The 27,811-nt window shown below is 38.2% G+C and overlaps 1 protein-coding gene across 3 annotated transcripts; it reads left to right on the top strand.

The window, feature by feature from the left end:
* Window positions 1–27,811, top strand: TLR3 (toll like receptor 3). 3 transcript variants are annotated; one of them, XM_069095701.1, is made up of 6 exons: window positions 8,993–9,216; window positions 10,682–10,852; window positions 14,603–15,055; window positions 15,864–16,055; window positions 22,061–23,913; window positions 27,217–27,811. In XM_069095701.1, exons 3-6 carry the CDS (start codon window positions 14,612–14,614, stop codon window positions 27,443–27,445), a joined length of 2,718 nt encoding a protein of 905 aa, XP_068951802.1. In that variant the 5' UTR covers window positions 8,993–9,216; window positions 10,682–10,852; window positions 14,603–14,611; the 3' UTR covers window positions 27,446–27,811. The 3 variants fall into 3 exon arrangements, with proteins under 3 accessions (XP_068951811.1, XP_068951802.1, XP_068951794.1); XM_069095710.1 differs by lacking the exons at window positions 8,993–9,216; window positions 10,682–10,852 and adding an exon at window positions 1–202; XM_069095693.1 differs by lacking the exon at window positions 10,682–10,852.

Here is a 27,811-nt window from a genome sequence, read left to right as displayed (position 1 = left end):
ATTTTGATTTTGTGGTACATTTGTTTGTATGGGCAAGTTTGAGCATGGACCCACAAGACACATAGGAGAATAGCTCCCCACCTCTGAAAAAGAGATGCTGTTCTAAATATACCAACTCTGCAGTAGAGACGTTTTTTGACTGAAGTGGAATTTCCCAGGAATTTTGGTGCTAATTTCTCAAGCTTTTAATTCCATTTCAGGGGTAAGTAATAAGGTGCCTAATTTCAATACAATGTATTTATGATTTATTGTGGAGAAGGAAAGTGCCTTTTTGTACAAGTGATTGCTGACTGTGTGGTACTCGTAGTTTATTTACTTTACAAACGAACTAACTGCTATGGAATAGAAGTACATGATTTGCTCTCCAGATACAATCCAGAAATGATGGCAGTGAGTGTCTTGGTGTGAAAACACTGGTGCTGGCGTCTGTCTGAGGTTCTGCTGCTTGCAGTAATTCAAGTAACCCCTGGAAGCGTGATCAGTGTTTTAGGGCTAATTGCTAACAGGTGTCTGGTTTCCTTATAGATTGAAATGAAAATCCATGAGAGAACAGATGGAAAGTGGGAACGTCTATGGTTTCCTGAATATACCAATGACTTGAGTCATTATTGCAAACTGCTAAAAAATTGTGCATGTTAGTTTTGTCCTACAAAGGGAATTGATGGGTTTTCTTGAGCTTTTGGCTGTTATGTCAGTCTAGTTCTTTCTAGACTCATATTATAAGCCTTCTTTCATTATTTATATTCTAAAAGCATCTGATAGGGTGGGGCACAGCTAAGATGGCAGAGAACCCAGATGGATACTCCCAACATTCCACTCCAACTTTAAAAATAAGGCCTCAAATTAAATTTTTTGAGAAGCAGAGCCAACAGAAGGTCAAAAAGAAGCCATTTTTTTCCAACCTAAAATATCTATAATAAAATATGCTTTAACAAACCAGTGATAACTCATCTTTACCAAATCTGTTTCTTACTTTTTGTTTATGCTTTATAATCAGCATATATATGTATATACATATTTATGTGTGTGTATTTATATTGAGAGAGAGAGAGAGTTTTAGTATTTCTTTCTTCACATTACCTTACATTTAATTCTTTCCATTTTTCATTATATATCTCATATTTATCATTTTTCATAGTGTAAGACTTTCCTCTCACATTGATAATGATAATTTGTTCAGCTATTTTTCATCTGTTGTATATAAAGTTTGTTGCCAGTTATTTGTTCTTGCAAATAAATGATGTATAACTATTTTTTTGTAGATGCCTTATTTTCTTTTTAATTGCATCTCTAGGGCATAAACTCAGTAATGGGATCATCAAATTTATTTAATAAAAATACAAAAAAATGTTTTACTCTCTGAAATAATAATATAAATTTACAGTACTATTAACAATGTAATATTACTCCTCTTACCCTGAAACCCCAACAATGAATTATGTTGCATTTAATTACTTTTCTACCTTGACAGATTCATGAGTTAGTGTCTCAATATTGTTTTAATTTGAATTTATTTCATTTTCAGAAAGGTTAAACAATTTGTGATTATGTTTCATCTTTTGAAAAAACTGCCAACATGACAATTTAGGGAAGCAAATAGAAAGTTATAAATGATTGCTTGAAGCTTTTCCCCCCATTAAAATGTGTTTCTAATAATAGTTTTAAAAATTAGCTCACATTTATATAACACTCTAACCTTTAGACATGAAATCATTGGCTTTTTTTTTTCTTTTTCTTTTTGGAAGAGGGAAGGCAGGGCAATTGGGGTTAAATAACTTGCCCAAGGTCACACAGTGTTAAGTGTCTGAAGCCAGATTTGAGCTCAACTCCTCCTAACTCCCTGGCTGGTGCTCTATTCTCTGCATCACCTACCTGCCCCCAGCTTTTTTTTTTTTTTTAACATCAGCAGTCATTTTTACTTTTGTCTTGCCACTGCCACTGGACTTGCATGACTCTGGAAGAGAAAGTGAGGCTGACAGCTTTATGAAACTCTGTCTCATTTAAATCCAAGTGATGTTACTGGTCTCTTTGAAAAGAAAAGACAAACACCATCAAACCATGTCTAACTTTTTCTTTCTTTAGTTGAATTCAATCTATTCACATTCAATGTTCCAAATCTTCCATTTGATTTGTGTTTTTCTCCCCCATATTTGTCAGTAATGTGCTTGGAAACAAATGTGAATTTTTCTATTTTACTGTATGCAATATTTCAATATGTCAATGAGCTTTCTTTAACTGTTCTGAATACTCCCTTGAATGACATTGATGACAACTTCTCTAGGCTTTAACAGAAGATATTTATCCCCATGTAGACAATCTGAACATGAGTCATTTTGACCTAAGCAATGCTGATCCCCAGACAATATACCTACAAGCTGAGTTTATACTTTATGCCTTTCCAGCTTGCTATGTTTATGTTGTGTTGACAAAGCTTTTGAGACACATTTCAATAACTAGACCCAATAGCAAAATGAAATACAATTCCTCTAGTTTTTAATATTAAATTTGTAAGTTTCCCTAATACTATATATCATCCTCCTTAAAGAGCAAAGGTTTAAGAGTTGTTGGGATGATAACTCTTTTCCCTCTTTCCACTCCCTTTTTGTTGTGTTTTCCCCCCTTTGTTTATATGAATCATCTCCTTGAACATTTAAATATATTGTAACTATGTCTGTTCATTTTTTCTTTTCTTCTCTATAGAAACCACCTTTAACTTTCAATGTTATGGATGATATGATTCCACATGTGGTTGGAGGCTTGCATTTCTTGCATTAAAAGTTCCATTATACCTATTAATAGATTTTAGACACTTCTGATTTAATTATGAACTGCCTTTTCAGCTCAAATTGAAAGGTGTGGAATTATGCTCACGAATTCTTTGCAATGATTTCTGTTTTCAAGTATCCACATTTTAACTTTTAACAATGCTTGGTTTTACTGTGAAACTTATTTTGGGATATGAGGCTATATCTTAAAATTTAATATATGATCTGTTTTCAAGTTCTTTGATCTGCTGGTTTTTTTGTGGAAAAATCTGGTGAAATTTTCATTGGTTCTTTTGGGCCTTGCTTTCTTTTTTTCTGATGGCTTGGAGGATTCCTTTTAAAAAATAATAATGATGAAAGAATAGCTAATATTTATATAGCACTTACTATGTGCCAGGAGCCGTGCTAAGCATTTTACAATGATTATCTCATATGATCCTCACAACATCCCTGGGAGGTAGGTACTATTATTATCCCCATTTTACAGATAAAGAAACTGAGGCAGAAAAAAGTGACTTGCTCAGGGTCACACAGTCAGTGAGCATTTAAGGCTGGATTTGAACTTGGATCTTCCTGACTCTAGGCTAGGTTGAAGATTTAGGAATAGCAGTTTGGCTGTTGTGTACAGGATCGATTTGACAATCCATATTTACCATCCAATTGCTGTTACCTACTGATCCCCAGAATACTCTCCTCCTTTCCTCAGTGAGGTCAGTGTCTGGTTCACAGTCATGCTCTACTGTCCAACTTCTGCCCTTAGACAAAGGAATTTCAAAATATAAATTGCTATTTCCTCAAACACACTAACTTCCCAATTCCTTAATTTACTCACTTTCCATGACCTAAACTTCTATCCCATTTCAATTTCACAAAGAGATGTGGCCATATCTTTGATCTTGCCAACACTTCCATGTTCATGAACTCTGACATTCCTTTATCTCATAATCATCTTTTATCATCTGTTTTTACTCCAACTCACCACCCTTAAGCTGTTCTTGGTCCTCACCACGACCTCTAATCCCTCTCTCAGTCCATTTCCAGGTCAACACCCTTCCCCTGCCCCATATAGACTACACTATATTCCCTTCCCAATCTTGACCCCATTCAACTCTATACTATTCTCTGCTCCCAAGCCCTTTGCCTTCTTATCTCTGATCATGCTCTGCTAAGCTCCAACTTTGGATCACTTTCTATTTGCTGTCTTTGCTACTAATCTTGTTCAGCTAAATGGCAATGGAGGAAATCATGAAACTGTCTTGATTGGCTCTACTATAAATTTGTGTACGTAATCTCAACTGGGCTCTCACTGCAGCAAGGAAATTCTTCTACACCTCCTTAATTAATTCACTGTTCCAATCACCACAGTGGCTTTTCCAAACCTCTTTTCATGCCTCTTCAAACTCCCTATGGCTCTCCTTTTCCCCATACTCTTAGCTGAGAAACTTGGCTTGTATTTCACTGAAAAAATTCAGGTCATTTACCCACAATTCCCTTTATTCTCCTCCTCATGTCACAACACTCATGGCCTTCCCACACAATAGTCTTCACACCTCTCTCAAGAAATGTCTCTTCTCTTTGCCTCTACATTCATTTGTGATCCCATTTCATTCCATTTTCTCCAACAAATAGCCCCTTCTGTCATCTCCACTCCCTGTCTTATCTTCAATCTCTTGCTTTCTCCTGGCTGCTTCCCTGTTGCCTACAAATATCTATGTCTTCCTTATCTTCAAAAACCTTTCTCTTGATTCATCCATCCCCACTGGCAGCTATTCCATATTTCTCCTCTCCTCCACTCCTCAACTCTCTGAGATGATCAGCTACAATTAGTGAATTCTTCTATTGCTTTCAGTCTTTTCTTAATTTTCTGTAGTCTGGTTTCCAATTTCATCATTCAACTGAAATCCCTCTCTCCAAAGTCACCATTATCTCTTAATCCCCAAATCTCATGACGTTTTTGAAGTCCTCATCCTTCTTGACCTCTCTGCAGCCTTTGACACTATAAATCACCCTCTTCTCCATCATACTCTCTTCTCTTTAGGTCTTCACTACTCTGCTTTTCCCTAGTTCTCCCCCTAAATATCTTCACACCTTCTTATTGCCTTTTTGTCTCCAGGTCACACTCACCAACTACAAGCCCCCAAGGCTCTGTCCTGGACCTTCTTTTTTCTTTCTATACTATTTTGCTTAGTGATCCTATCAGCTCTTGTTGATTGAATTATTTTCTCCATGCAGATGATCCTCAGGTCTCTGATCTAGCCTTGACCTCTCTCTTCACCTCCAGTCTTATATTCCTGTCTGCTGGACATCTCAAAGTGGATGTATTGTAGACATGTTAAACTCCACATGTCCAAACTGAATGTTTATCTTTTCCCCAAACTTCTTCCTTCTTCTAAATTTCTCTATAACTTTCAAGGGCACTATCATTCTCCCAGTTATCCAGGCTTACAAGCCAGATTGTAAGTAGATAGTCATCATCCTGGACTCTTTTTTTTTTTTAAGGCAATAGCCTAACACCAAGTTTTCTATTGTTTTAGGTCACTATAAGGGGTGGGACTTTGGACCCTTACTACACAGCTTTTAGTATATGTGCTGTACCATGCTTGACTCTTCAACTTCTCCCACCTCTCCCCCCCCATCCAATTTATTGCTAAGTCCTGTTAATTCTACCTTCCCAACATCTCTTGCATCTGCCTTCTCTTCTCTTTTCTCACACTGCCATCATCCTAGTACAGGCCCTTGTCATCTCGTGCCTGAACTATTTCGATAGCCTACAGGTTTGGAATCCTTCCTTCATCTCTCCTCCCCGCCACCTCCAGCTCTCAACCACCAGTCCACCCTCCAGTCAGCTGCCAATGTGATCATTCTAAAGTTCAGGTCTGACTTTGTCCCCTCCCACTCAGTCAATTCTGTCAGGCTCACCCATTAGCTCCATAATCAAATATAAAATCCTCTGACCTTTAAAGACTTTTATAGCTTGCTCTCTTCCTGCATTTCCAGTCTTTGTTCATCCAACTCCCTACACACTCTGAAAATCCAATGATAATTGCCTTCCTGCTATTCTTCTCCATCTCCTGATGCCATGCCTCTTCAATGGTTTCCCTGGTTTCCTTTGGGTCTTAGCTAAAATCCTACCTTTTACAAGAAATCTTTCCTGATCGCCCTTAATGCTAACACCCTCCATCTTAGATTATTTGCAAGTTGCCCTAGATATATCTTGTATGTACAGAGCTGTTTGCTTATTCTCTCTCCACCCTCTTAGAATATAAAATCCTTGAAGGCACAGACTCTTCTTTTCTTTCTCTGTATTCCTGATTGTCTGGAACAAATTAAATGCTTAATAAATGCTTGTTGATTGAGTAACTGACTGACTAGTATTTATGAGACAAATTAGGAGACTATTGTAATAGTCCAGGAAAGAGGTGATAAGGGCCTCCACTTAGGTCTTGGCTATGTGAGTAAAAAGAAGAAAGATATGAGATATATTTTGGAGGCAGAACTGCAAAATCTGGTAACTGGTTACCTGTTAAGGATAAGAAAGAGGATGATGAGAACTTAGGATCACTATTAATGTGAACGATTGGTGATTTCCTATAGTCAGGTACTGATATGAGATGAGGTATTGGGAATATAAAGGAAAAAATGAAACAATCTTGCCCTCAAGGGGGATATATTCTATCAAGGGAAACAATGTGCGCACATATAAGTATACATTAAAAATACCATTAGTAGGGAGGCATCACTAATTGTGGTGATCTGGAATGTCAACATATCAAAGGTGAGTTGTGCCTTAAAGTAAACTAGGGATTCTAAGACATGCAATTTAGCAAGGAGTGCATTTCAAGTATTGGTGGTGAAGTATCATGTGTGAGCCATAGCAAGACCAGTTTAACTTGACCATAAGGTGAGGGAAAGAGAGTAAAATATAATGAATCTAGAAAACATGGTTGGGAACAGGTTGTGAGTGGTTTTAAATGCCAAACAGATGAGTTTGTGTTCCATTCTAGAGGCATCAGGTATCCACTAGAGCTTGAATAGAGGAATGACATGGTCAATCCTGTGTTTAATATAGATTACTTGGCAGCTCCATCTCAGAGGATGAATAGGAGAAGTGAGGAAGTGAGTCCTTAAAGCAAGGACTCTAATTAGGAGACTCTAATTCTAGGAGACATGATAAGGACTGTATAAATAGTTAAAAGAGGAAGAATATGAGAGATATTATGGAGGTAGAAACAATATTTGACAATTGATTTGGATATGTGGAGTAAAAGAGGAGATCTTGAATATAATATTTTGGTTGCAAATCTGGAGAATTAGAAGGATTGAAAGGTTCTTTTTCTTTCTTTCTTTAGTATTTTGTTTTTTCCCCCAATTGCATGTAAAAACAACTTTTTTTAAACACTCATTTAACAATTTTCTGAGTTCCAAGTCATCTCCCTCCCTTTCTCCCCTCCTCGGTTCATTAAGAAGGCAAGAAATTTGATATGTACAGTTATTGGATTCCATGTTAATCATGTTGTGAAAGAAAACACAGACAAAAAACAAGATAAATGAAGAAAAATATGCTTCAATATGAATTCAGATTTCATTGATTCTTTCTTTGGAGATGGAAAGCATTTTTCATCATAAGTCCTTCAGAATTGTCTAGGATCATTGTATTGCTGGGAAGAGCCATTCTGTTAAGTCATTCACAGTTTATAAGATGAGAGCATTCTTGACAGAAACAAGAGAGGGGTGAGATTAGGGAAAATACACATTTGGAACCTATTGAATTTGGGATGCCTATGGGATGCCCAGTTTGAAATATCTAATAGGTAGTTAGTGATGTCAGACAAGAGCTCTGTTTCCAGAACCAGAGTAGATAAGGATAGAGGTAGATGAGACATACTACAGTAGGGTACATGGCAAGAGTATTGTCTGGGCATATGGCAGGATAAGAAATGAAGTATTATCTGGTCTGAGACCAAGTAGACAGTAGTGACCTATGTGAGTTTTCCCTGAGTCATCACCAATTAGAATGACTCAGGAATTCCAAAGCTGAATGGATCGATTTCATTAACCAGTTAAGAAGACTCTGGAGGGGCAGCCAGGTAGCACAGCAAGTAAGAGTACCGGCCCCAGTGTCGGGATGACCTGGGGATAGAATCTGGGCTCAGATACTTAGCACCACACCCAGAAATAACTGGCCATGTAACCTTGAGCAAGTTACTTAATCCCAATTGCTTATTAAAAAAAAAGACTCTGGAATTCTGTATCTCAGTGGATCAGTCCCCCTTAGACATGGTGTCTAGAAGTCCAGTGAACAGAGTTGAATGGTAGTGCATGTAGTAAGAAGGTACAGAGGGTGAGATGAGATGTTAAAATAGATAAATAATATTATTATATTGTTATATATAATATAATAAATAAATAAATAAATAATGAAACTGGATGAGATGTCAAAACAGATAGTAGTATATCCCTTAGCTTTCATTCAAAATTATGTTGACTAGACCTTAAATTAAGACTTTGTTCACTTTGCGTAAAATGGTTTGGGGTGAGGGGGAGGGTGTGCTAAAGCAGTGGTGCTGTCAGTGGCAAAATGGATCATCAATAGCTCATTCCCTAGTCGGGATCGGAAAGGAGTGGGGTTCCTAGGAGAGAGGTGGCAATGGTTTGGTTGGGGGTGGTGGCCTAGGACTAGGTGATGGAGTAAGGTCAGATTACATGGTGCAAGACAGTGGAAAACAACAAAACAGGGTGGTGGTGATGGATTTTGAACTTCTATGGAGAGGAAACATGCCTTCCCAGGAGCTGGAGACGTGGGACCAAGGGCAGATTGTCCCACCCAGTTAATAAGGCTTTGATGGCGAAGGATAGAATGAAGGAACAAATGAGAAAGTACTATTTTTAAGCCTTAAAAATAACATAGGTCATATTATGCCTAAGAGAAATATACTGATCTTTCCCCTTGCTTACATAATGGTTTCTGAGAGTTTACTTAGAAAGATATAACCATGTGTGCTACTGTAAAATCCTTTTTCTGTTATAAAGCTCAGAGGAACATTTTGGGCTTCTTGAAACCCCAACTCCCCCTGTTTTTCCACCTCTCCAGATATGTTCAGTTTATGTTTTTCTTCCCTCCTTTTTCCAAACTGATTGTTGTTCCCAATAGTTATTACTGTCTGCCTCTCTGAATGACAAAAGGGTGTTTCATCGTGGAAAAAAATCCATGCTAAATTAGTTGTGACTATAGTTCAGCTTTGTGGAGTTGATTTTTGTTTCATCCAAGAATACATACCAAAGAGAGGAAGTGATTTATATCTGTGTACCCATTCCTGCTCCTAGCCCTGGCCCATCCCAACAGGGCTGTGTCTCGCCCTGAACTCTCAGGCTACTCAGCACATTTGTTTCCTCCCAAAGTGGGGAGAAAAGGTGTAAAGAAGCCAAAGAGAGGACTACTGTCGCTGAGATGGTGAGTTTCTGGGGTTCCTTCCACTCCCTCTCCCTCACAGTTAAATCCAAGTTAAAAAGGAAATTTTCTAGGTTTTCCTTTTTTTTTTTTTTAAATTTCTGTAGTTTCACTTTCAGGATTTGAGCAAACAGCTTAATGGTTTCTGAGCAAAGTCCTGGACTTTGACCTACTGCAAGAAAGAAAAGTACTGTGGGAGAGGCTGCAAAGATTTCTTTTTTTAATACTGCAGGAGAGAGGGGATAAAAACAGCTTGTACTGGAAAGTAGTGTTCACTGAATTCCCCTACTATTTGATGATGGATGAAAGGAGAAATTGTTGAACAATGGTTGTTTGCATATTAACTGAGAAAATGGTGATTATCAGAGGCTGAGAAAAAAAGTGCAAAGTGCATTTAACAATATAAATTGGGAGAGTTATTTTCTTTCTTTAAAAATCACTTTCACTGAAAAATAAATTGGAAAGAGGATTCTGGGAAGATAGCAGAGTAGGTCAGAAAACTTTCGGTTCTCCAAATTTCCTCCACATAAAAAGAGAGAAATTCACCTCAGAATGGCAGAAATAAACACAGGGTGAAGCAGTAGTTCACCCAAGACAACCTGAGAGACTCTAGAGGCAGAGGTTTGGCCTGAAGGAAGTGCAAATACCTCCAGGCCAACTCTGTGCAATTCACAACAACAAGTCCTGGGGGCACCTGGGATTGGGAGCCTGCCTCAGCCTTAAAAACTCTCCTCTCACTGACCGTGTGCAATTTGACAGCTGAGCAGGAGAAGAACCTTCCATTGTTGAGGGATATCAAGAACAGCTGTGCTGACCAGATACAACACATCTGGTGAGTGCAGTAGCAGAGGGGCAAGAACCATGTTGGCAAGAGAACAGAGACCCTGGTTTCAGTTCTAAGGTAGAGAGGACAGCTACAGTTTTCAGCCTTTGTGGTTTAGGAGTGGAGAGGAGAGCCTACGGTTAATCCCCAGGACAGACCTCAGAAAATAACTGTAAGAAGGAACTGAGACTTGGGGCATTACTCCCCATACCTCCAGACTAGAACTTGATCAAGCTAAGAACTGCTTAATAAATAACAATAATGTAAAAGAAGTGCACTGCAGAGAAGAAAAGAAAACCTACAAGGAAGCAAAGAAAAGATGGACAGCTTTGAATGCAATGATTAGCATTTACTATGCAGACTTTCTTGAAATGGAAATTGTTTTATGTTGAATTCTCTCCTATGTTCTGCTATGTACAAGGCAATGTTATTTTTTTTTTCCTTTTCTTATTTTGTATGTATTCTTAAATGTGTGTGTGTGTGTGTGAATGAATTGGAAAAGTGATGCTCTGGAAATCAATGTATTCCTCTAAACTCAAAGGAATAAATTAGGTTGGATCTAGAGGAAGGGGAAAAAGGAGTAGCAGAGAGGAGGCAGGCGGTACAAGTGGTATCTGTTCCTCCTTTCTATACCTTTTTATGAAGGCCCTGGAGAAGGGGGAAGGGCTTAACAAGAAGTGATTTGTGAAAATTCATCTGAGAAATCTGCCCATTCTCCTTGTTGGCTGATGAAAGAGGAGAAACATCACAGAAGCACAGACTTAGAAACAGCATGAATCTCAGAGACCAAATAGTCTAATCCCTCTCATTTTACAGGTAAGGAAACTGTGGCCAAGGGGGGGGGGGGCATGTGACATGCCCAAAGTCATACAAGTTGCAGCATGCATAGACACAGTTCAAACCCGGGTCCTCCAGAACCATAGACACTATTATTTCTACTGTATTAAGAGGCAGAGATGAATGAAGAGATGAGAAAATTGTTTTGGAAAATAATTAACTCAGGGAAAATTTAGCCAAGTGAGCTAATCGTTTAGAGAATTAGTTTACAGTGTACATCTGAGCTAGAGGGGCCTCAGAGATAAGAAAATTTGGGTTCTAATCCTGTCTGTGACTCATACCGGCTGTGAGACTAGCCAAGTCACCTAACCTCTCAATGCCTCAGGCAACTCTAAAAAACAGTAAATTACAGATAATGATGTACACTAAGGACTGCTGTGTAAAGCTCAAGTGCTGAGGCCCATTTCCTGAGTACTATTTATTTCCAGGTAAATTGTCTCAGATAAACTTAAGCAGGAAAGAAAATAGGTAGCTTAAATAAGGGGTAGCTGAATATTCCATTTGTTCCCCCACCCAAAACATCACCTTGGACCTGCTGCGGAGCTGTGGAAAATGCTCAAAAATGACATGCAAAATATCTCACCTGGGAGAAGTACATTTCCTCAGAAATGCCTATTTGCATTGTTACAAGCCTGTTCCCCATTCATCCTTTCCAAAGTTTCATCTTAGAGATTTGGCACATGGTCATAGTAGGTGCTTACTAAATGTTTGCCTCTCCCTCTTCCCCACTTTCTAGTATTTCCCTTTATATCATCTCTACTAGAGCCATACTGGGCAACACCATTCTCTATTCTCACCCCTACCTCTTCCACCTTTGTGCCTTTGTCTAAGTCATTCTCTATGCATTGAATGGAATCTCCCCAACTCCCCTCAACTCAGACTCTGCTTAAGAATGCTCTTCAATGTCTAGCTCAGTTGCCAAGTCCTTCAAGGCATCCTTCATCCACTTCACCCTTCCCATCTCGAAGTAGTCCCTCCTTACTTTAAATCTCTCAGGTTGTTCTATTTGACTTTTCTTTTGCATTTCATAGTTTTCTAAATTGTCCTAGAGTAATTTGTCTACGTCTCATGTCTCATGGACAGAGATTCTGTCATTTTTCATAGCTGTATTTGCAATAACTAACACTAGATCTTATATATCCTTATACATTTGAACCAGACTCATAATTCCATTGGTGCCAAGGAATCTCTGTATTCCAGGGAAGCTATCCATCTGTTTTTTAACTTATACCCTAAGAGCAGCAGAGTTCCCAACCTTTTATAGTCCATATACCTCTGGGCTTTTAGTAAACCTTCCTGTATCCTCTTTTCAATATGAATGGAAATCAGTTCTTGTTGTTCAGCCATTTTCAGTCATGTCTGACTCTTTGTGATCCCATTTTGGGTTTTTTTGGCAGAGATATGGGAGTGGTTTGTCACTTACTTCTTTAGCTCATTTGATAGATGAGGAAACTGAGGCAAACAGGTTGAGTGACAAGCCCAAAGTCATACAGCTAGTAAGTATCTGCAGCCAGATTTGACCTCAGGGTGATAAGTCTTTCTGACTCCAGACTAGATACATTATGCACTGTGCCACCTAGCTATCCATTGGAAATAAATTCTAGAGTTGACTCTATGCACACGTTACATGTGCATGTGTGTGTGTGTGTGTATGGTGAGCATATATGTATATATCATATATATGCACAAAAGAGATAAGATAAAAGTGATTCACTCTTCATAAGGAAAACTTTATTTAATACATAACAGCATTGTTTATTATCATAAAGTTTCAATGTTTATCAGAACATAAATAAATGACTTAAACCATTGATTTGTCTTATCAACTTGGCTTAATGGTTGTGTTAAAATTGATGCCAGTTAAACATCATGTTCAGCCTCCAAATTATTTCTTGCTTTAGATTTGACTGAGAATGGGATTGATTGAGAGTCCTGATTCACAGAGATAAGTTGTAAGCAGAATTAAAACTTTGTGAGCACATTCAATAAGAAAGGGGTGTGCTTCTTCTAGGGTATGCCTGGCATCTTGTAACTTCATCAATTAGAAATGATTTCAGAGTTTTGGGTTATTGTGGACATCAGTTAGTTTCTTTTCCATTCTTCAGGTCACTGCTCTATTTGTTCTAGCCTAAGATGAAAAGTGTTTGATATCCAAACCTCATTCATTTGCTTTTGGTCAATGGGAATTATTTCTGTATTAGTATCTTTCATATGTTTTTAGGTACATTGTAATGTTCTTTCCTTTTCTCATCATTCCCTTGGCTTCCCACTGTTCTTTCTCTAATCCACACATTTTTCTCACTAATACTTCTACTTTTGGAATGTTTCAATAGTATAATATAGTCATTTGCCAAACATTTTTCTTACTCTCTTGAAAAGCTTCTCATATTACAGATGGTACCTACCGAGAGGTTGAATGACTTGTCCAGAGTCAGAGCCAATGTGTATCAGAGTCCTTCCAATTCTAAGGCCAGATGTAAATCAATTACACCTTTTAAGTTTTGTCCCTGTGTAGCACCAATGCAATATTCACAGCACCCACAATCACTATAAATATATCTGCCTAGTGCTTGATTGCAAAATATAACAGACTCTCCATATAGAAGACAGAAGGAAAACATTTATTCAGAAACTAGAAAACCAATTCCCAAAACCAGTAAGCTGATTCTATCATAGTAGCAAAGAAGTGAATAAACCGTAACAGCACAGAGAGCCACACCATCCTTTAGCCTTCCCACAAACTAACATTTACTCACAAGCCTGACTGACTCCCTGGGATGTATCCTCTCCTCCTCCCAGTCTAGCTTGCTCTGGCTCCCAGCTTCCTGTGGGCTCTGCTCCACCCTTCAGCAAACTCCTCCCACCACAGGTTCCATGTGATTACATATAATAGGGAGCAGAATATATTTTCAAAGCAGGGAAGGACTCCAAATTCCCTTTGGCTTATTATAGGGCAGGAAAGATCTTCAAATGCCCATTACCATTACACCATGATACATGCTTGATAAATATTTGTTGAACTGAATTTGAAACCTTCAATTAACAAAGCATATGTGCTTGCCATATTATTGATATCTGTTTGATGAGAGTAATTGGAAAAGTGAGATCAGCAAGGCTTCATAACTCAAGATAATGAGTTTGATGTTTCTTCATTTTAGCCCTAATGGGACAGCTAAGTATAGAGGGGCTATGAGGGAGAATGCTCAAGGCATGGGGCATAGTCAGTGAAAATGTTCAGATTCAGGAGATGAAGTGTGCAATCATATGAGGAAGGTGGATAAAGTGGAGGAGGCTGGGTGGGGGTGGGGTGGGGCATTATACCACACTGCTCCATCTGGTAATTTTTTAGGGGAGCAAGGGGGCAGGAATTGGAGTTGTGATTTCATTGATATAGGGTGAGAAACATCCCTTACCAATGCAAATTGACACTTGCTGTGTAGCTTCCAGGCTGTGTCATTAGTGAGATTCTGAGATGTTAATTGGCTTAATGTTAGTTAATTAATAATTAAATAATTGATACTGTGACAATCACACAGCCAATATTTATCACACTTGAACACAGATCCCACCTGATTCTGAGGACCCCTCTCTATCCATTATGCAACTCTTGTGCATAATGAAAAAAGGCAAAGTTATTTTGATTCTATGCATAGCAAGTAATCTGTGCAAATTCTTTAGATAATTCTGCATTATTAATCATGTGCATGCTTGCTTTGGATTCTTTTGCAGAGCAGAATCATGGAAAGGTGGTTGACCTATCGCAGTTGCTTCTTTCTTGGAATATTGTCCTTTCAGATGGTGTGCACACAATCTGTAAAAAGTTGTGTTGTCAGACAAGAAGTGGCTGATTGCAGTCATCTGAAATTGACCCAAATTCCTGCTGATCTCCCAACCAACATTACAACCTTGAACCTTACACACAATCAACTCAAAAGATTGCCAGCTGCAAATTTTACAAGATACAGCCAACTCATCATCTTGGATGGGGGGTTCAACAGCATCTCAAAGTTGGAGCTAGAATTGTGTCAAAATCTCCCTCTGTTGAAAGTTTTGAACCTTGAACACAACGAGCTGTCCCAGCTTTCTGATGCCATGTTTGCCTACTGTGTAGGCCTTAAGGAACTTCATTTGAAATTCAACTCATTTCAGAAAATCAGTAACAACCCTTTTAAAAATTTAAAGGTAACATTAATGTATTCCTTTGCCAGAGGTAACATGAATTACAACAATAGTAATAATACCAATGCGAATATATTGTTTGGGGGTTTGCAGAATCTGTTACATAGATTATCTCTTTTGATTCTCAGAACAACCCTATGAGATAGATGTTATCACTATTACCTTTTTTATAATTGAAACAATTGTGGTAGCATATGAGAAAAATAAAATGACTTGCCCTGGGCCCCACAGCTAGTAAATGTCTCAGACATGATTCAAAACAAGGTCTTGCTTTAAAATCCAAGATCCAACACTTTGTTGGTCTTAAAGTCCTACATAAATGCTTATTGTTGTTCAGTCATATGACCTCATGGTCTTTGTGGGGTTTTCTTGGCAAAGATAGTTGAGTGGTTTCCATTTCCTTCTCCAAAGTGCATCTATTTTACAGAGGAAGAACTGAGGCAAACAGAGGTTAAGGGTCACATAGCTAGTGAGTGTTTGAGGCCAGATTTGAACTCAGATTTCCCTGACTCCAGGTCTATCCATTGACCACTGCCCCACAAAAAAAAATACCAGCTCTTAATATCATATTGATATGATTGTTCCTGTCTTCAAGTTCAGAACTCCTAGGCTTCAAGCCCACGCAAAACTCCAAAAGGTAATTGAGAAATGTTTATCAGCGACACTGATAATGATTATAGAACCATGAAACATTGAGGTAATAATGATGGGTCATACTTGGACTTCAAGGATATTTATGAGGCATAATTTAAGGTTGTTTTTAATTGGAAGAATAACATATATGTTGTAATGTTTTTTTTTTCCCCTTCAGGATTTACGCATATTAGACCTATCTCATAGTGGTTTATCATCTACAAAATTAGGAACTCAGGTACAACTAGAAAATCTCCAGGAACTTCTGTTAACTAACAACAAAATACATACATTAAAAAAGGAGGAGTTTGATTACCTTGGAAATTCATCCTTGAGGAAACTTGATTTGTCTTCAAACCAACTGAGAGAGGTAAGAAAGGGCATTGCTGACTTAGGTTGAGCTCTGTGTAAAGGAACCAGACTGATGGAAATCTAAAGAAAGGAGGTCACAGCCTCCATCATGGCTACTCAGAATGACTTGTTTCCTGTTGTGTTGGGCTCAGGAGAGAGTGAATCACATCTGCATAAACACTACCCTGAAAGAGGGACAGGTGCTTGTTTCCCCTACTTATTAACTATGATCTTGGGCCAGAGATATTTCTCCTCTGGTCCTAAGTTGTCTCATTTTTAAAGGGAGAATGATGACACCTTAGCCTATTGAAAGATAGGGAGTTAGATCAGTCTCTCAAAGTGGGTAATACTGTCCCCTGGGAAGCACTGGAATGATCCAGGAGGGAGATAGTAGCCTCTGATGCAATTTGGGGTGTTGAATAAAGATAAGAGGCCAGGGGAAACACAAAGAAAGAACAGAAGAAAGTTTTGAAAAACATTAGTACATGTTTCATCTGTTGTATAATGGAATTAAAGTCATAGTGATTACATGATTTTCTAAATAAACTCAAAATGCAAGTTATAGCTGATCAGTGGTCAAGCCTGCTGACTGGTCTTAACAAGCAAGTGTTGGCAAGTGAATATGTCATGCATTATTGGGAAATCTAGCATGCACTGGCATGAATATGTGTGTGTAATGACTTGTTTATAATACAATGCTATATAGTTATATGATGTAATATTATGTCATCAAAATTTCAATGCAGGAAAACCCCCACAAAATACATTATTAAATTTAAGATGTGTCATTTAAAAATATATTTTATATTTTTTTTAAATGACACAAATGAAAAAAAAACACTAAAGGGTTTAAGGAAAGTAGATTTCAGGGTGACTAGGTGGCACAGTGAATAGAACACTGGTCCTGGAGTAAGGAGGACCTGAGTTCAAATTCCACCTCAGACACTTAACACTTACAAGCCGTGTGACCATGGGCAAGTCACTTAATCCCAATTGTCAATTGTCCTGCTTTCTCCTCTCCCAAAAAAAAGTATATTTCAAGGGGGGGGGGGTACTGAGTAATTTTTTTTAAGGGGGAAGTAGACAAAATAAGTCTGGGACCCTTTGGATTAGATGATTCTCCAATCTCTTCCATAAGTCAGATCTATAATCCTATTAGATCATTATCAACATTCTCTTTTGCCTTTTGTCCTCCAAGGTAACTAATTTTTATAATGCTTCTTGGTCTTTATAAAGGAATATTATTCCACTGTATTCATTACTTTACAGATATATTGAAAATTTCCCACTGAAATATTATTTGGGGTTAGCAGAGAATCTTAAAAACAGATCTTGAGACCAAGATTTCTTAATCTTTTTTTGTATCATGTACTCCTTCAGAAATTTGTAGAAGACTAATAAATGCTTATTTATTAATAAATTAATTGGCTAGGAATCCCTTCTCAAAATAATGTTTTAAACACACAAAATAAAATGCCTAGAATTACAAAGGAAGCCAATGATGCCGAAATACAGATATCAGATTTTTTTAAAAAGCAAAAAAAAAAAAAGTGTAGGGACCCCAGGTTAAGAACCTCTGCTCCAAAATAAGCTATTCATTGTGTAAATGAGGAAACAGGTGTAGGGAGTTTAAATGATTTCAAGTGCACATAGTCAGATGGGTTCTATCTCTAAATCCATCATCCTCCTAAGAACATCCCACAGCCTTTCTAATCTTTTTTGATTAGGAAGGAGAGTTGGCTGTTGTTCCCATAACCTAAATTAGCCAGACTCAGTAACTGTGAGGTTTTGGATAGGACCCATTTCTTTCTGATTTTATCTACTATGTCTTTATATCATTTCTCTCTCTTTCTTGCCAGCTGAAAAAAGCAACCTTCTAATATCTGAGTGTGAGTGACTGAGTATTTGCTGTGCTCCCCAGACCACCCACCCTACTAGAGACTGGCCCCATCTTTTATCCCCTCTTTGGCTTGATTTTTTCCTCTCTATTCTCTTCATTGCCAGCCCCTGAACTAAGGAAAGCCACAGCTATTCAAAGGTAAGGCAGGGAAGGGATAGGTGTAGGGAGCTGGTGAAAGAAAGGTCAGCCCCAAGGTAGGGATCTCAATGTCGAATTGCAGCCTGGCTCAGGGAAGATTGGTGGAGTGTTAGAAAAATTAGAGGTCTGGAATTTTGCAGGGAGTAATAGTTCAGGGGTCTGGTTGGAGCCAGCACCCTCCAAGAGAAGGTTCAATGGTGGGATGGAATGAGGCACCTGAAAGTCACTAAACACTTAACTGAGGAGGGGTACTTACTTTGCCCAAACACAGCAGGAATGTGTAATAAGGATAATATGGCACTTAGATTCTCCGGAGGTGGCCCCCCTCGTTTCCATTTGGAAGCACATAGATAGTCAGTAAGGGTTGGTCTCAAACACCCACCAAGTCTGAGAAGCCCCAACTACATACAGGTGGGGTATGTATGTAGTTGATGCTATATCAGGGGTGCTGGGGCCAATTAGGTTGTGTGGGAGGAGAACTCTGGGGTGGTCAGGGAAGGCGGGAATGGGGAAGGAAATGTTGGTCCTATCATATACAGATTCTTAATTTCTGAGTCATGGATCCCTCTGGCAATCTGATGAAGCCTATGGACCCCTTCTCTGGGTGATGATTATAGAACTTACCTCATAGGATTGTCATGAGGATCAAATGAGATACCAATTATAAATATACCTTCTCTGATTAATGTTTCTAAATTCAAAATACAAAATATAGAGAGTTAAAAAGTAAATCAAAGGTTAGAAAAAATAAAGCTGGAATTCTCTTCCCATCCAAGTTCATGTACCCCCTGAAATCTAGGTCTCTGAACCTTAGGTCAAGAGAGAGAAATTTCACTCAGACCTACTCTGAGATCTTATCCTAGAATGGAGGCAATCCTGGCTTCCTGAAGGCTGGATTTCAAGTTCTGAGAGTTTCTAAGAAGCTAAAAACAGCCATGTGTCTTTTGTCTAAGGACCCACCTTACTAAGATACTCATCAATAGAATGTTGGCCACCAAATCCGGATTTTTTTTTTTGGAGAAATGGGGAAACTATAGCAACTCATGGTACAATGCATAGACCACTAAACTTCGAGTCAGGAAGGACTGGGTTCAAATTCTGTCTCAGACACTTAATAGTTAGATGACCCTGGTGAAGTCACTTAAATCTCCACTGGCTTCAGTTTCCTGAATGTAAAATGGGGATAATAATAGCTTGTACCTCTCAGAGTTGCTTTGAGTATCAAATTAGAGAATATTTGGAAAGTACCTTGTAATCCTTAAAACAATATCTAAATGCCAGATATTATTATTCATAGTACCATCTACTACAAAACACAGGGGCCATGACCATCATTAGGGAAGTGAAATCCTTGAAAAGTTAGAGAAAGAAAGTCCATTCTTTGAAAACAGAGCTGGGATGTTTTCCATAGGACATACTTTGGAATATGCTAATTATACTATTCTATTTAAAGCAAATTTTGATTTGAAGTGAGTACATTTTAAACTCCATCTAAGAGGGCTTAAATATCAAAATAACTGGTAAAAGGGCAAAACTTCTGATAGAGGAAGGAATTGTGCAATGGACCAAATGGAGAGTCTTCTTAAAAGGCTCCAATATAATTCCATGTCTTGTTAGTATAATGTTGTATATATACCTTGGATCCTTTAGTACTTCAATTGATATAGAACCAGATACAATGTTGGGACCATTCTCTCTTTTTTTTTTTTTTTGCTTTTTGGAGGGGGGAGGGCAATTGGGGTTAATTAAATGATTTGCCCAAGGTCACTGTCTGACACTGGATTTGGACTCAGGTCCTACTGACTCCAGGGCCAGTGCTCTATTCACTGTGCCACCCAGCCACACCTAATGGAACCATTCTTAATGTTCTAGGATATTAATTTTATTCTAGTTTTTCTGAGAAAATCAACACCTTCTTCCTTTGTTTCCTGTTTATATTTACATTTTATTTTATATGTATTTCTTTCTTGTTAATTTATAGAAAACTGAAATAACACACACTTTTAAAACTTACCTCCCTAAAAAAATCACATTCCTTTTAAAAAATATGTGAGGACAAGAAGCTGGATTTGATGACCCTTGCAATTTCTGTCAACCCTAGGATTCCATGACTCCTAAAGATTACTTTAGTGAATCTGTTTAGTTTCCCACAAAGAGTTTTCATTTGTTTGTTTTTTAAAGAACAAATATTGACATGTCTAACATCTACAAAATTAGGGGCAGCTAGGTGGTTCAGTGAAGAGAATGCTGGATCTGGAGTCAGGAAGACCTGAGTTCAAATTTGACCACGGATGTTTATTACTAGCCTTGTGACCCTGGTCAAGTCACTGAAACCTCTGGTTGCCTCAGTTTACTCCTCTGTAAAATGGGGGTGATGATTACAGAACTTACCTCATAGGATTGTCATGAGGATCAAATGAGATACCAATTATAAAAGTACTTAGCATAGTGCCTGTAACATAGTATGAGCTATATAAGCGATATTGATTATTGTTATTTTTTATTATTACTTCGTCTATTTCCTCGATTTCCAACATTTACTGGTTTCTAAATTCTATTATTTCTACTTCTATCTTTGATATATATATATATATATATTTTTTTTTCTTCTTTAATCCTACTGCTGCTTCTTCCCTCACACATGCAACCCTTTGACTGAATCCAAAATCACAGAACAAATCCCTTTAATAAAAGGATTTGCTCTGTAAAACTTGGACTCAGTCAAAAGATTAATCTTTTGGGGCAGCTAGGTGGCACAGTGAATAGAGAGCACTGTCCCTGGAGTCAGGAGGACCCGAGTTCAAATCCAGACTCAGACACTTGGCACTAGCTGTGTGACCTTGGGCAAGTCACTTAACCCCAATTGCCTTGTCTTCCCCCCTCCAAAAAAAACAAAAAGATCAATCTACCTTTATGCCCAGATTTGGCCCTGGCACTTCTGCTCAGAACTCCCTATTGCCCATAGAATCAAGTTCAAAGCATTCCAGGCCCTCCATAAACACAACCCCATGACCTTTCTATAGTCTCATCTCATCTCATCTACTCCCACTGACACACACCTTAATCAAAGTGTATGTATGTATGTATGTATGTATACATATGGTTTCTCAGAAAATACTGCCCGAGCATTTGAATGGCCCATGTTTATGTTTATTAGCCTTTATAGTTTATTATTTATATATCATACATTATAATATGATTATAAAATATTATTCTGTATTATTTATTATTAACTTTTTCTCACTGTGAGATCAGTCCTATGAGGTAAGTAGAAAAGTATTACTCCCATTTTACAGATAAGGAAATAGAGACCCAGAGAAGTTAGAAGTAACCTATTTAGGGTCACACAGTTAGAAAAGTCCCTCCAATACATGAATGATACCATATTAGGTATAATATAGAACAACTAACATCTTTTGTATGCTTGAGATTTTCAGTGAAATTGTTCTAGATTATTGGGATTGTGATATTTCTTATTACTTGCATTTTTTTAACACTTTAAAATTTAAAATTTAAAAAAATAACTTTATAAATTGCTTTTCTTCAAAACTACCTTGTAAGATAAATAGGGGGATTTCTCTTTTTGGGAGGAAGGGAGGTATGCTATTAGTCCTAAAACTATGATTTTTCCAATGTGGGGAGCTCCCAGGAAAGGAACTCCTTCTTCGAATTCATATCATTACCTGCTTTGCACTCCAAAGGATCATTTTTATCTCATTTGATCCTATAACAACCCTGGGAGGTAGGTGCTATTTTTACCCCATTTTTACAGTTGAAGAAACTGAGGCGAACAGATTATTCGATTTACCCAAGGCCATTCAACAAGTAAATGTCTGACAGGATTTGAACTCAGATCTTCCTGACTCCAGGACTAGAAGACCATCCATTGTATCTACCTAATTTCCTGCCTCTTTGAAAGGCTAGTTAAGTATGATGTCATGTAAAATAACCACTAACTTTTTTGTTTCTTATTTTTATTTTTCCAGTTTTCTCCAGAATGCTTTCAGTCAATTAGAAATTTATATGGCCTTTCACTGAACAATGTTCAGCTTGGGCTTGAACTTACAGAGAAGCTTTGTTTACAATTATCAGGCACAAGTATTCAGACACTTTCTCTGAGCAACATCCAACTTACCAAAATTTCCAACGTGACTTTTAGAGGCCTGAACCAGACAAATCTCACCAGACTTGACCTTTCCCATAATGGTTTGTTGGCAATAGCTAATGACTCCTTTGTTTGGCTTTCACACATGGAATGGCTTGGGTTGGAATATAACAGCATAGGCCATCTATATTCTCGCTCCTTTTATGGACTCTCCAAGCTAAAATACTTGAACTTGAAAAGGACCTTCACTAAACCAAAAAATGCCATGTTTTCCTTAGTTAAGATAGATGATTTTTCTTTCCAGTGGCTAAAATGTTTGGAATATCTTAACATAGAGGATAACAGCCTTTCGGGCATTACCACCCATATGTTCACAGGATTAACAAGTCTCAAATATATAACCTTGTCCAGTTCCTTTGCAAATTTACAGACTCTAACTAATGCTACCTTCTCATCCCTTGCTCATTCTCCCTTACTTACTCTTAACCTGACTAGAAACAAAATCTCTCATATAGAGAGTGGAGCATTTTCTTGGTTGGGTCATCTAGAAGTTCTTGACCTAGGCCTGAATGAAATTAGTCAAGAACTTACAGGCCAAGAGTGGAAAGGTCTGGAAAACATCGTTGAGATTTACCTTTCCTACAACAAATATCTGACATTAACCAGTGACTCATTTGCTTCAGTCCCAAGCCTCAAAAGACTGATGCTTCGCAGAGTGGCTTGCAAACAGCTGGACGTCTCTCCATCCCCTTTCCATTCCCTTCGGAATCTGACCATTCTAGACCTCAGCAACAACAACATTGCAAACATAAACGATGAAATGTTAAAAGGACTCGATCGGCTGGAAATTCTGGATCTGCAGCACAATAACTTGGCTCGACTTTGGAAGCATGCTAATCCTGGAGGGCCTGTTCTTTTCCTGAAAGGTCTTTCTCACCTCCACATACTTAATTTAGAGTCTAATGGCTTTGATGAAATTCCAGTTGATGTCTTTAAGGGTTTATCTCAGCTAAGGGTAATTGATTTAGGATTAAACAATTTGAATTTACTTCCAGACTCTCTGTTTGATGATCAGACATCCCTGAAGTCATTGAACCTGCAGAAGAATCTTATAACATCTGTTGAGAAGAGTGTTTTTGGACCGGCTTTCCAGAATCTGAATTCTTTAGATATGAGTTTCAATCCATTTGACTGCACCTGTGAAAGTTTGGCTTGGTTTGCTAGCTGGCTTAATGGGACCCACACAGAAATCGAGGATCTCTCTAGTCATTACCTCTGTAACACCCCACCACAATATCACGCTACCCCAGTGATACTCTTTGATATTTCCCCCTGTAAAGACAGTGCCCCTTTTAAGCTACTCTTTGTGATAAATACCAGCTTCCTATTCACTCTCATCTTTATGGTCCTGCTTGTCCACTTCCAAGGATGGAGGATAGCCTTTTACTGGAATGTGACCGTACATCGAGTCCTCGGCTTCAAAGAAATTGATCACCAGGAAGAAAAGCCCGACTACACGGCCTATGTGGTCCATGCCCGAGAAGATGCACGATGGATCTGGAAGCATTTGTCTCCTATGGAAGAAAATGACCGTTCCCTCAAATTCTGCCTGGAGGAAAGGGACTTTGAAGCTGGCATACCTGAACTCGAAGCAATTGTCCACAGCATAAAAAGGAGCAGGAAGATTATTTTTGTTGTAACACAAAATCTCTTGAAAGATCCCTTGTGTAAAAGGTAGGTTAATATGTATGGGATGTGCATGAATTTTTAGGGAATCTGTCTTCAAGCCAATGTTGTTTAGCCATTTCAGACTCTTTGTGACCCCATTTGGGGTTTTCTTGGCAAAGATACTGGAGGGGTTTGCTATTTCCTTCTCCAGCTCATTTTACAGATGAGGAAACTGAGGCAATCAGGGTTAAGTGGCTTGGCCAGGGTCACACAGATAGTAAGTCTCTGAGACTGAATTTGAACTCAGGAAGAGGATTCTTCTTGACTCTTGGCTCAGCATTCTATCCACTGCCCCATAGAGGCAGTTAGGCAATATTATTGTGCAAAGAGCACTAAGCCTGCAGTCAGGAAGAACTGAGTTCGAATTCACCTCAAGACACTAGCCTCCTGACCTCGGACAAGCCATTTAATCTATGCCTGCCTCAGTTTCCCCACCTGTAAATTAGAGATAATAGCACCTGCATCTCAGGATTATTGTGAGGATCAAGTGATCCACTATTTTTAAAGCACTTAGCACAGTGCCCTGCACATATTTTTTCCCCTTTCTCCTCTTCCCTTCCTCCTGTATATATCTAAAATATATTATATATATAATATATGTGTGTATAATATATACGTATATGTAGATATGTACAATACATTTATTATATTGCTATACTATATGCTTATGCATATCTACACACATGCATTTATGCATAATATATACATACATATATGTATGTACACAGTATAGAACAACAATAGTTAACAATTATATCATATTACTATGTGCCAGACAATGGGTCAAATGCTTTACAATTATTATCTCATTTGATCATCACAGTAATTCTTGTGAGATAGATGCCCCATTATTAGTCCCATTTTACAGATGAGGAAATTGAGGTGAAAAGAATTTAAGTAAACAATTAGCAAGTACCTGAGGCTGGATTTGAACTCAGGAGTCTTTCTGGCTCCATGACCATCCCTTTATCCATTGCACCAACCAGCTGCCCACATACATACATACATACATACATACATACATATGTACGTATGTAATATTTTTTTGCAACTTAGAGATTAAAAAAAAACTAAAGGGAAAATGGTTTGGCATGTGTTGAGTTTCAGGTCCCAAAAACATTCAGGCAAAAATGTCCAGAAGGTAGTTGATGTCAGATCCCAATCTGAGATAGATTTGGGCTAGATACAGAGGTTTAGAAGTCATTTGTTTAGATGATGCCACACAAACCCAAGAGATAAGGTGAGATCTCCAAAATAAGGAAGCCCAATCAGGAGCTTTGGGGGCTGTCCATTCTTTGGAGGTAGGAGATGGAAAAAGACACAGCAAAGCAAACTGGAGAATGATAAAACAGGTATATGGGGAATGAAGGAGGAAAGAGTATCCGGCATTAGAATATGATAAGCAGAGTTAAAATCTGCAAAAATCTCACAAGCAGGGTGAGGTCTAAGAGAAAACCACTAGATAAAGAAATCACTGATAATATTTGAAAGCTCAAATAGTGGGCTTAGAAGGCAAAGGTGTTGAAAATGAGTGCAGAGTGAATATGCAGAGGGAGCTAGTATGGGTGATTCATGGTAATTTGGTGGTGAAAAGGAGGGGAGATGTAGACCAAAAATTTAAGGGACACCAAAATTAAAGAAGTTTTTGCTTATTTTATTCAATGGGGAGGATGTGATCCCTTCTGTAGGTTGCAAGGGAAAAGTATGTAGATATAGTTTGGAGATGAAAAAAAAGTCAACAGAGGAGACAGAAAGGAATGGTATTAAAGGCACAATTGGAGGAAGGTTAGCCTTGCCCAGTAAGAGGGTCACCATTTTTTCAGACACTGGATCAAACAAAAAAAAGATAGTTGAAAATATAGAGGGATTCTGGGGAAATGAGAAAGTATGCAATGAATGGGTGACTTTGCTTTTCTTAGTAAAGCAGGATTTAAGGTTGCCTGGTGAGTAAGACATAGAAGTTAGCATTTTTGACTTAAAGAGGTAAGAGAAGTTCTGTGGGATCATGATAGAGTTGACCAAGGAAGAATAAAAGATTAATACACAGCAGTGAGGAGTTGGTTGAAGAACAGATACTATCACTTTGTTGTGAACCTAATCTACATGGTTGTGTGACTCATTCTAGTAGTTTTCGGCAGTTTGGGCAGTATGAAGACAAGAGAGGGAAGAATGGAGGGGAGATTTGGAAGAATGGAGGGAGAGTATTGCCACATGTGAATGGCAGAAAAACAAAGGGATATGAGATTCAAAGATGGAGGACAATCTACAATCGAACTAGTTAACAATACAGTCAAGACTATTCAGGGAGGGAAGTGTGAGAATAGGGAAAGATTGAGAGATCATGTGGATTTAGCCCTGGATTTAAATCCCAGCTCTGCCATTGATTACCTGTGTTATCTTAAGCAAACCAATTAACCTTTTTTTTTTTTTAAGCAATCAGGGTTAAGTAACTTGCTCAAGGTTACATGGCCAGTTATTTCTGGGTGTGGTGCTGAATATCTGAGCCCGGATTTGATCCAGGTCATCCCGACACTGGAGCCGGTGCTCTTACTCGCTGAGCCACCTGGCCGCCCCCCCCCGCCATTAACCTTTCTGACCCTCAGTTTCCTCAAGTGTAAAATGAAGGAATTGGACTAAATGTCTTCTAAATTCTCTTATACTCTACATCTGAGATCCTATGATAAAAAATATTATAACAGCATTGATTTGAGAAAATTAGAGACATAGTGAATATATGGAAGGCCATGAAGTCAAGAAGACCTGTATTCTACTCCTACCTCTGACTCACACTAGCTTTATGGCTGGGTAACCTGGGGCAAGTCACTTAATTTATTACAGTTTACTAAGTGGTTCACTCGATAGAACTTCCTGGAGTCAGGAAGACTCATCTCCCTGAGTTCAAATCTGACCTCAGATGCTTATTAGCTGTGTGACCCTGGGAGACTCACTTAACCCTGTTTGCTTTAGTTTCCTCATCTATAAAATGAGTCGGAAAAGAAAATAGTAAATCACTCTGGTATCTTTGCAAAGAAAACCCCAAATGAGGTTGACAAAGAGTTGGACACGTATGAAATGAATGAACAAAATGAACAACAAAACTTAAGAAGATGAGACAACACATGTAAAGTACTTTTAAAATGATAGAGAGTTATATAAATGCTAGTAGTAGTAGCAGCAACCATAGTAACAATCATTGTGGCTATAAGATTTGATCTGTGTTAATAGAGGAAGAACCCACACTAATTAAGCAATGGATCTTCTGAAGCATTGAAGGAGAACTCAGGGTTAACTATTCCCTTTTAATTTCAGGTTCAAGGTACATCATGCAGTCCAGCAAGCAATTGAACAAAACCTGGATTCCATCATCCTGATCTTTCTTGAAGACATTCCAGATTATAAACTGAATCATGCCCTTTGTTTAAGAAGAGGAATGTTTAAATCTCACTGCATCTTGCATTGGCCAGTTCAGAAAGAACGTGTCCACGCATTCTACCAGAAATTACAAGTAGCACTTGGAATGAAAAATAGAGCACACTGAACTTCTTTACCTTAAAGATGATCTGCTTAAATTATAGTGTTGAGGCAGCTAGGTGGCACAGTGAATAGAGCACAAACCCTGGAGTCAGGAGGACCTGAGTTCAAATCTGCCCTCAGACACTTAACACTTACTAGCTGTGTGACCTTGCACAAGTCACTTAACCCCAATTGCCCTGCCGTCCCCCCTCCAAAAAGACAAAAAATAATAATTTAAATTACAGTGTTTTCTATCACCTTAAGTTCCAGAATAAATTGGAGTTATACTGCAAATTGGAGGGGGAAATCTCTTCCACATCTTGTTTACATTTTTTATTCTTAAATGATAACTTGCATTTAAAAAATAAATATTTTATTAATGCCTTTTTAA

Source organism: Petaurus breviceps, unplaced genomic scaffold, assembly GCF_028583685.1.
Source record: "Petaurus breviceps papuanus isolate PSGF00001 unplaced genomic scaffold, PetGlider_PUasm1.0 126, whole genome shotgun sequence".
In the NCBI taxonomy this organism is placed as follows: Eukaryota; Metazoa; Chordata; class Mammalia; order Diprotodontia; family Petauridae; genus Petaurus; species Petaurus breviceps.
Note: the sequence above shows the minus strand (reverse complement) of the source record. Positions and strands in the feature narration are given on the sequence as shown.

Bases quoted from the DNA above. Each gene is read 5' to 3' on its own strand.
- TLR3 (XM_069095693.1), top strand. The intron at 15,056-15,863 runs GTAACATTAATG...TTTCCCCTTCAG, and splicing joins ACCCTTTTAAAAATTTAAAG to GATTTACGCATATTAGACCT. The intron at 16,056-22,060 runs GTAAGAAAGGGC...TTATTTTTCCAG, and splicing joins CTTCAAACCAACTGAGAGAG to TTTTCTCCAGAATGCTTTCA.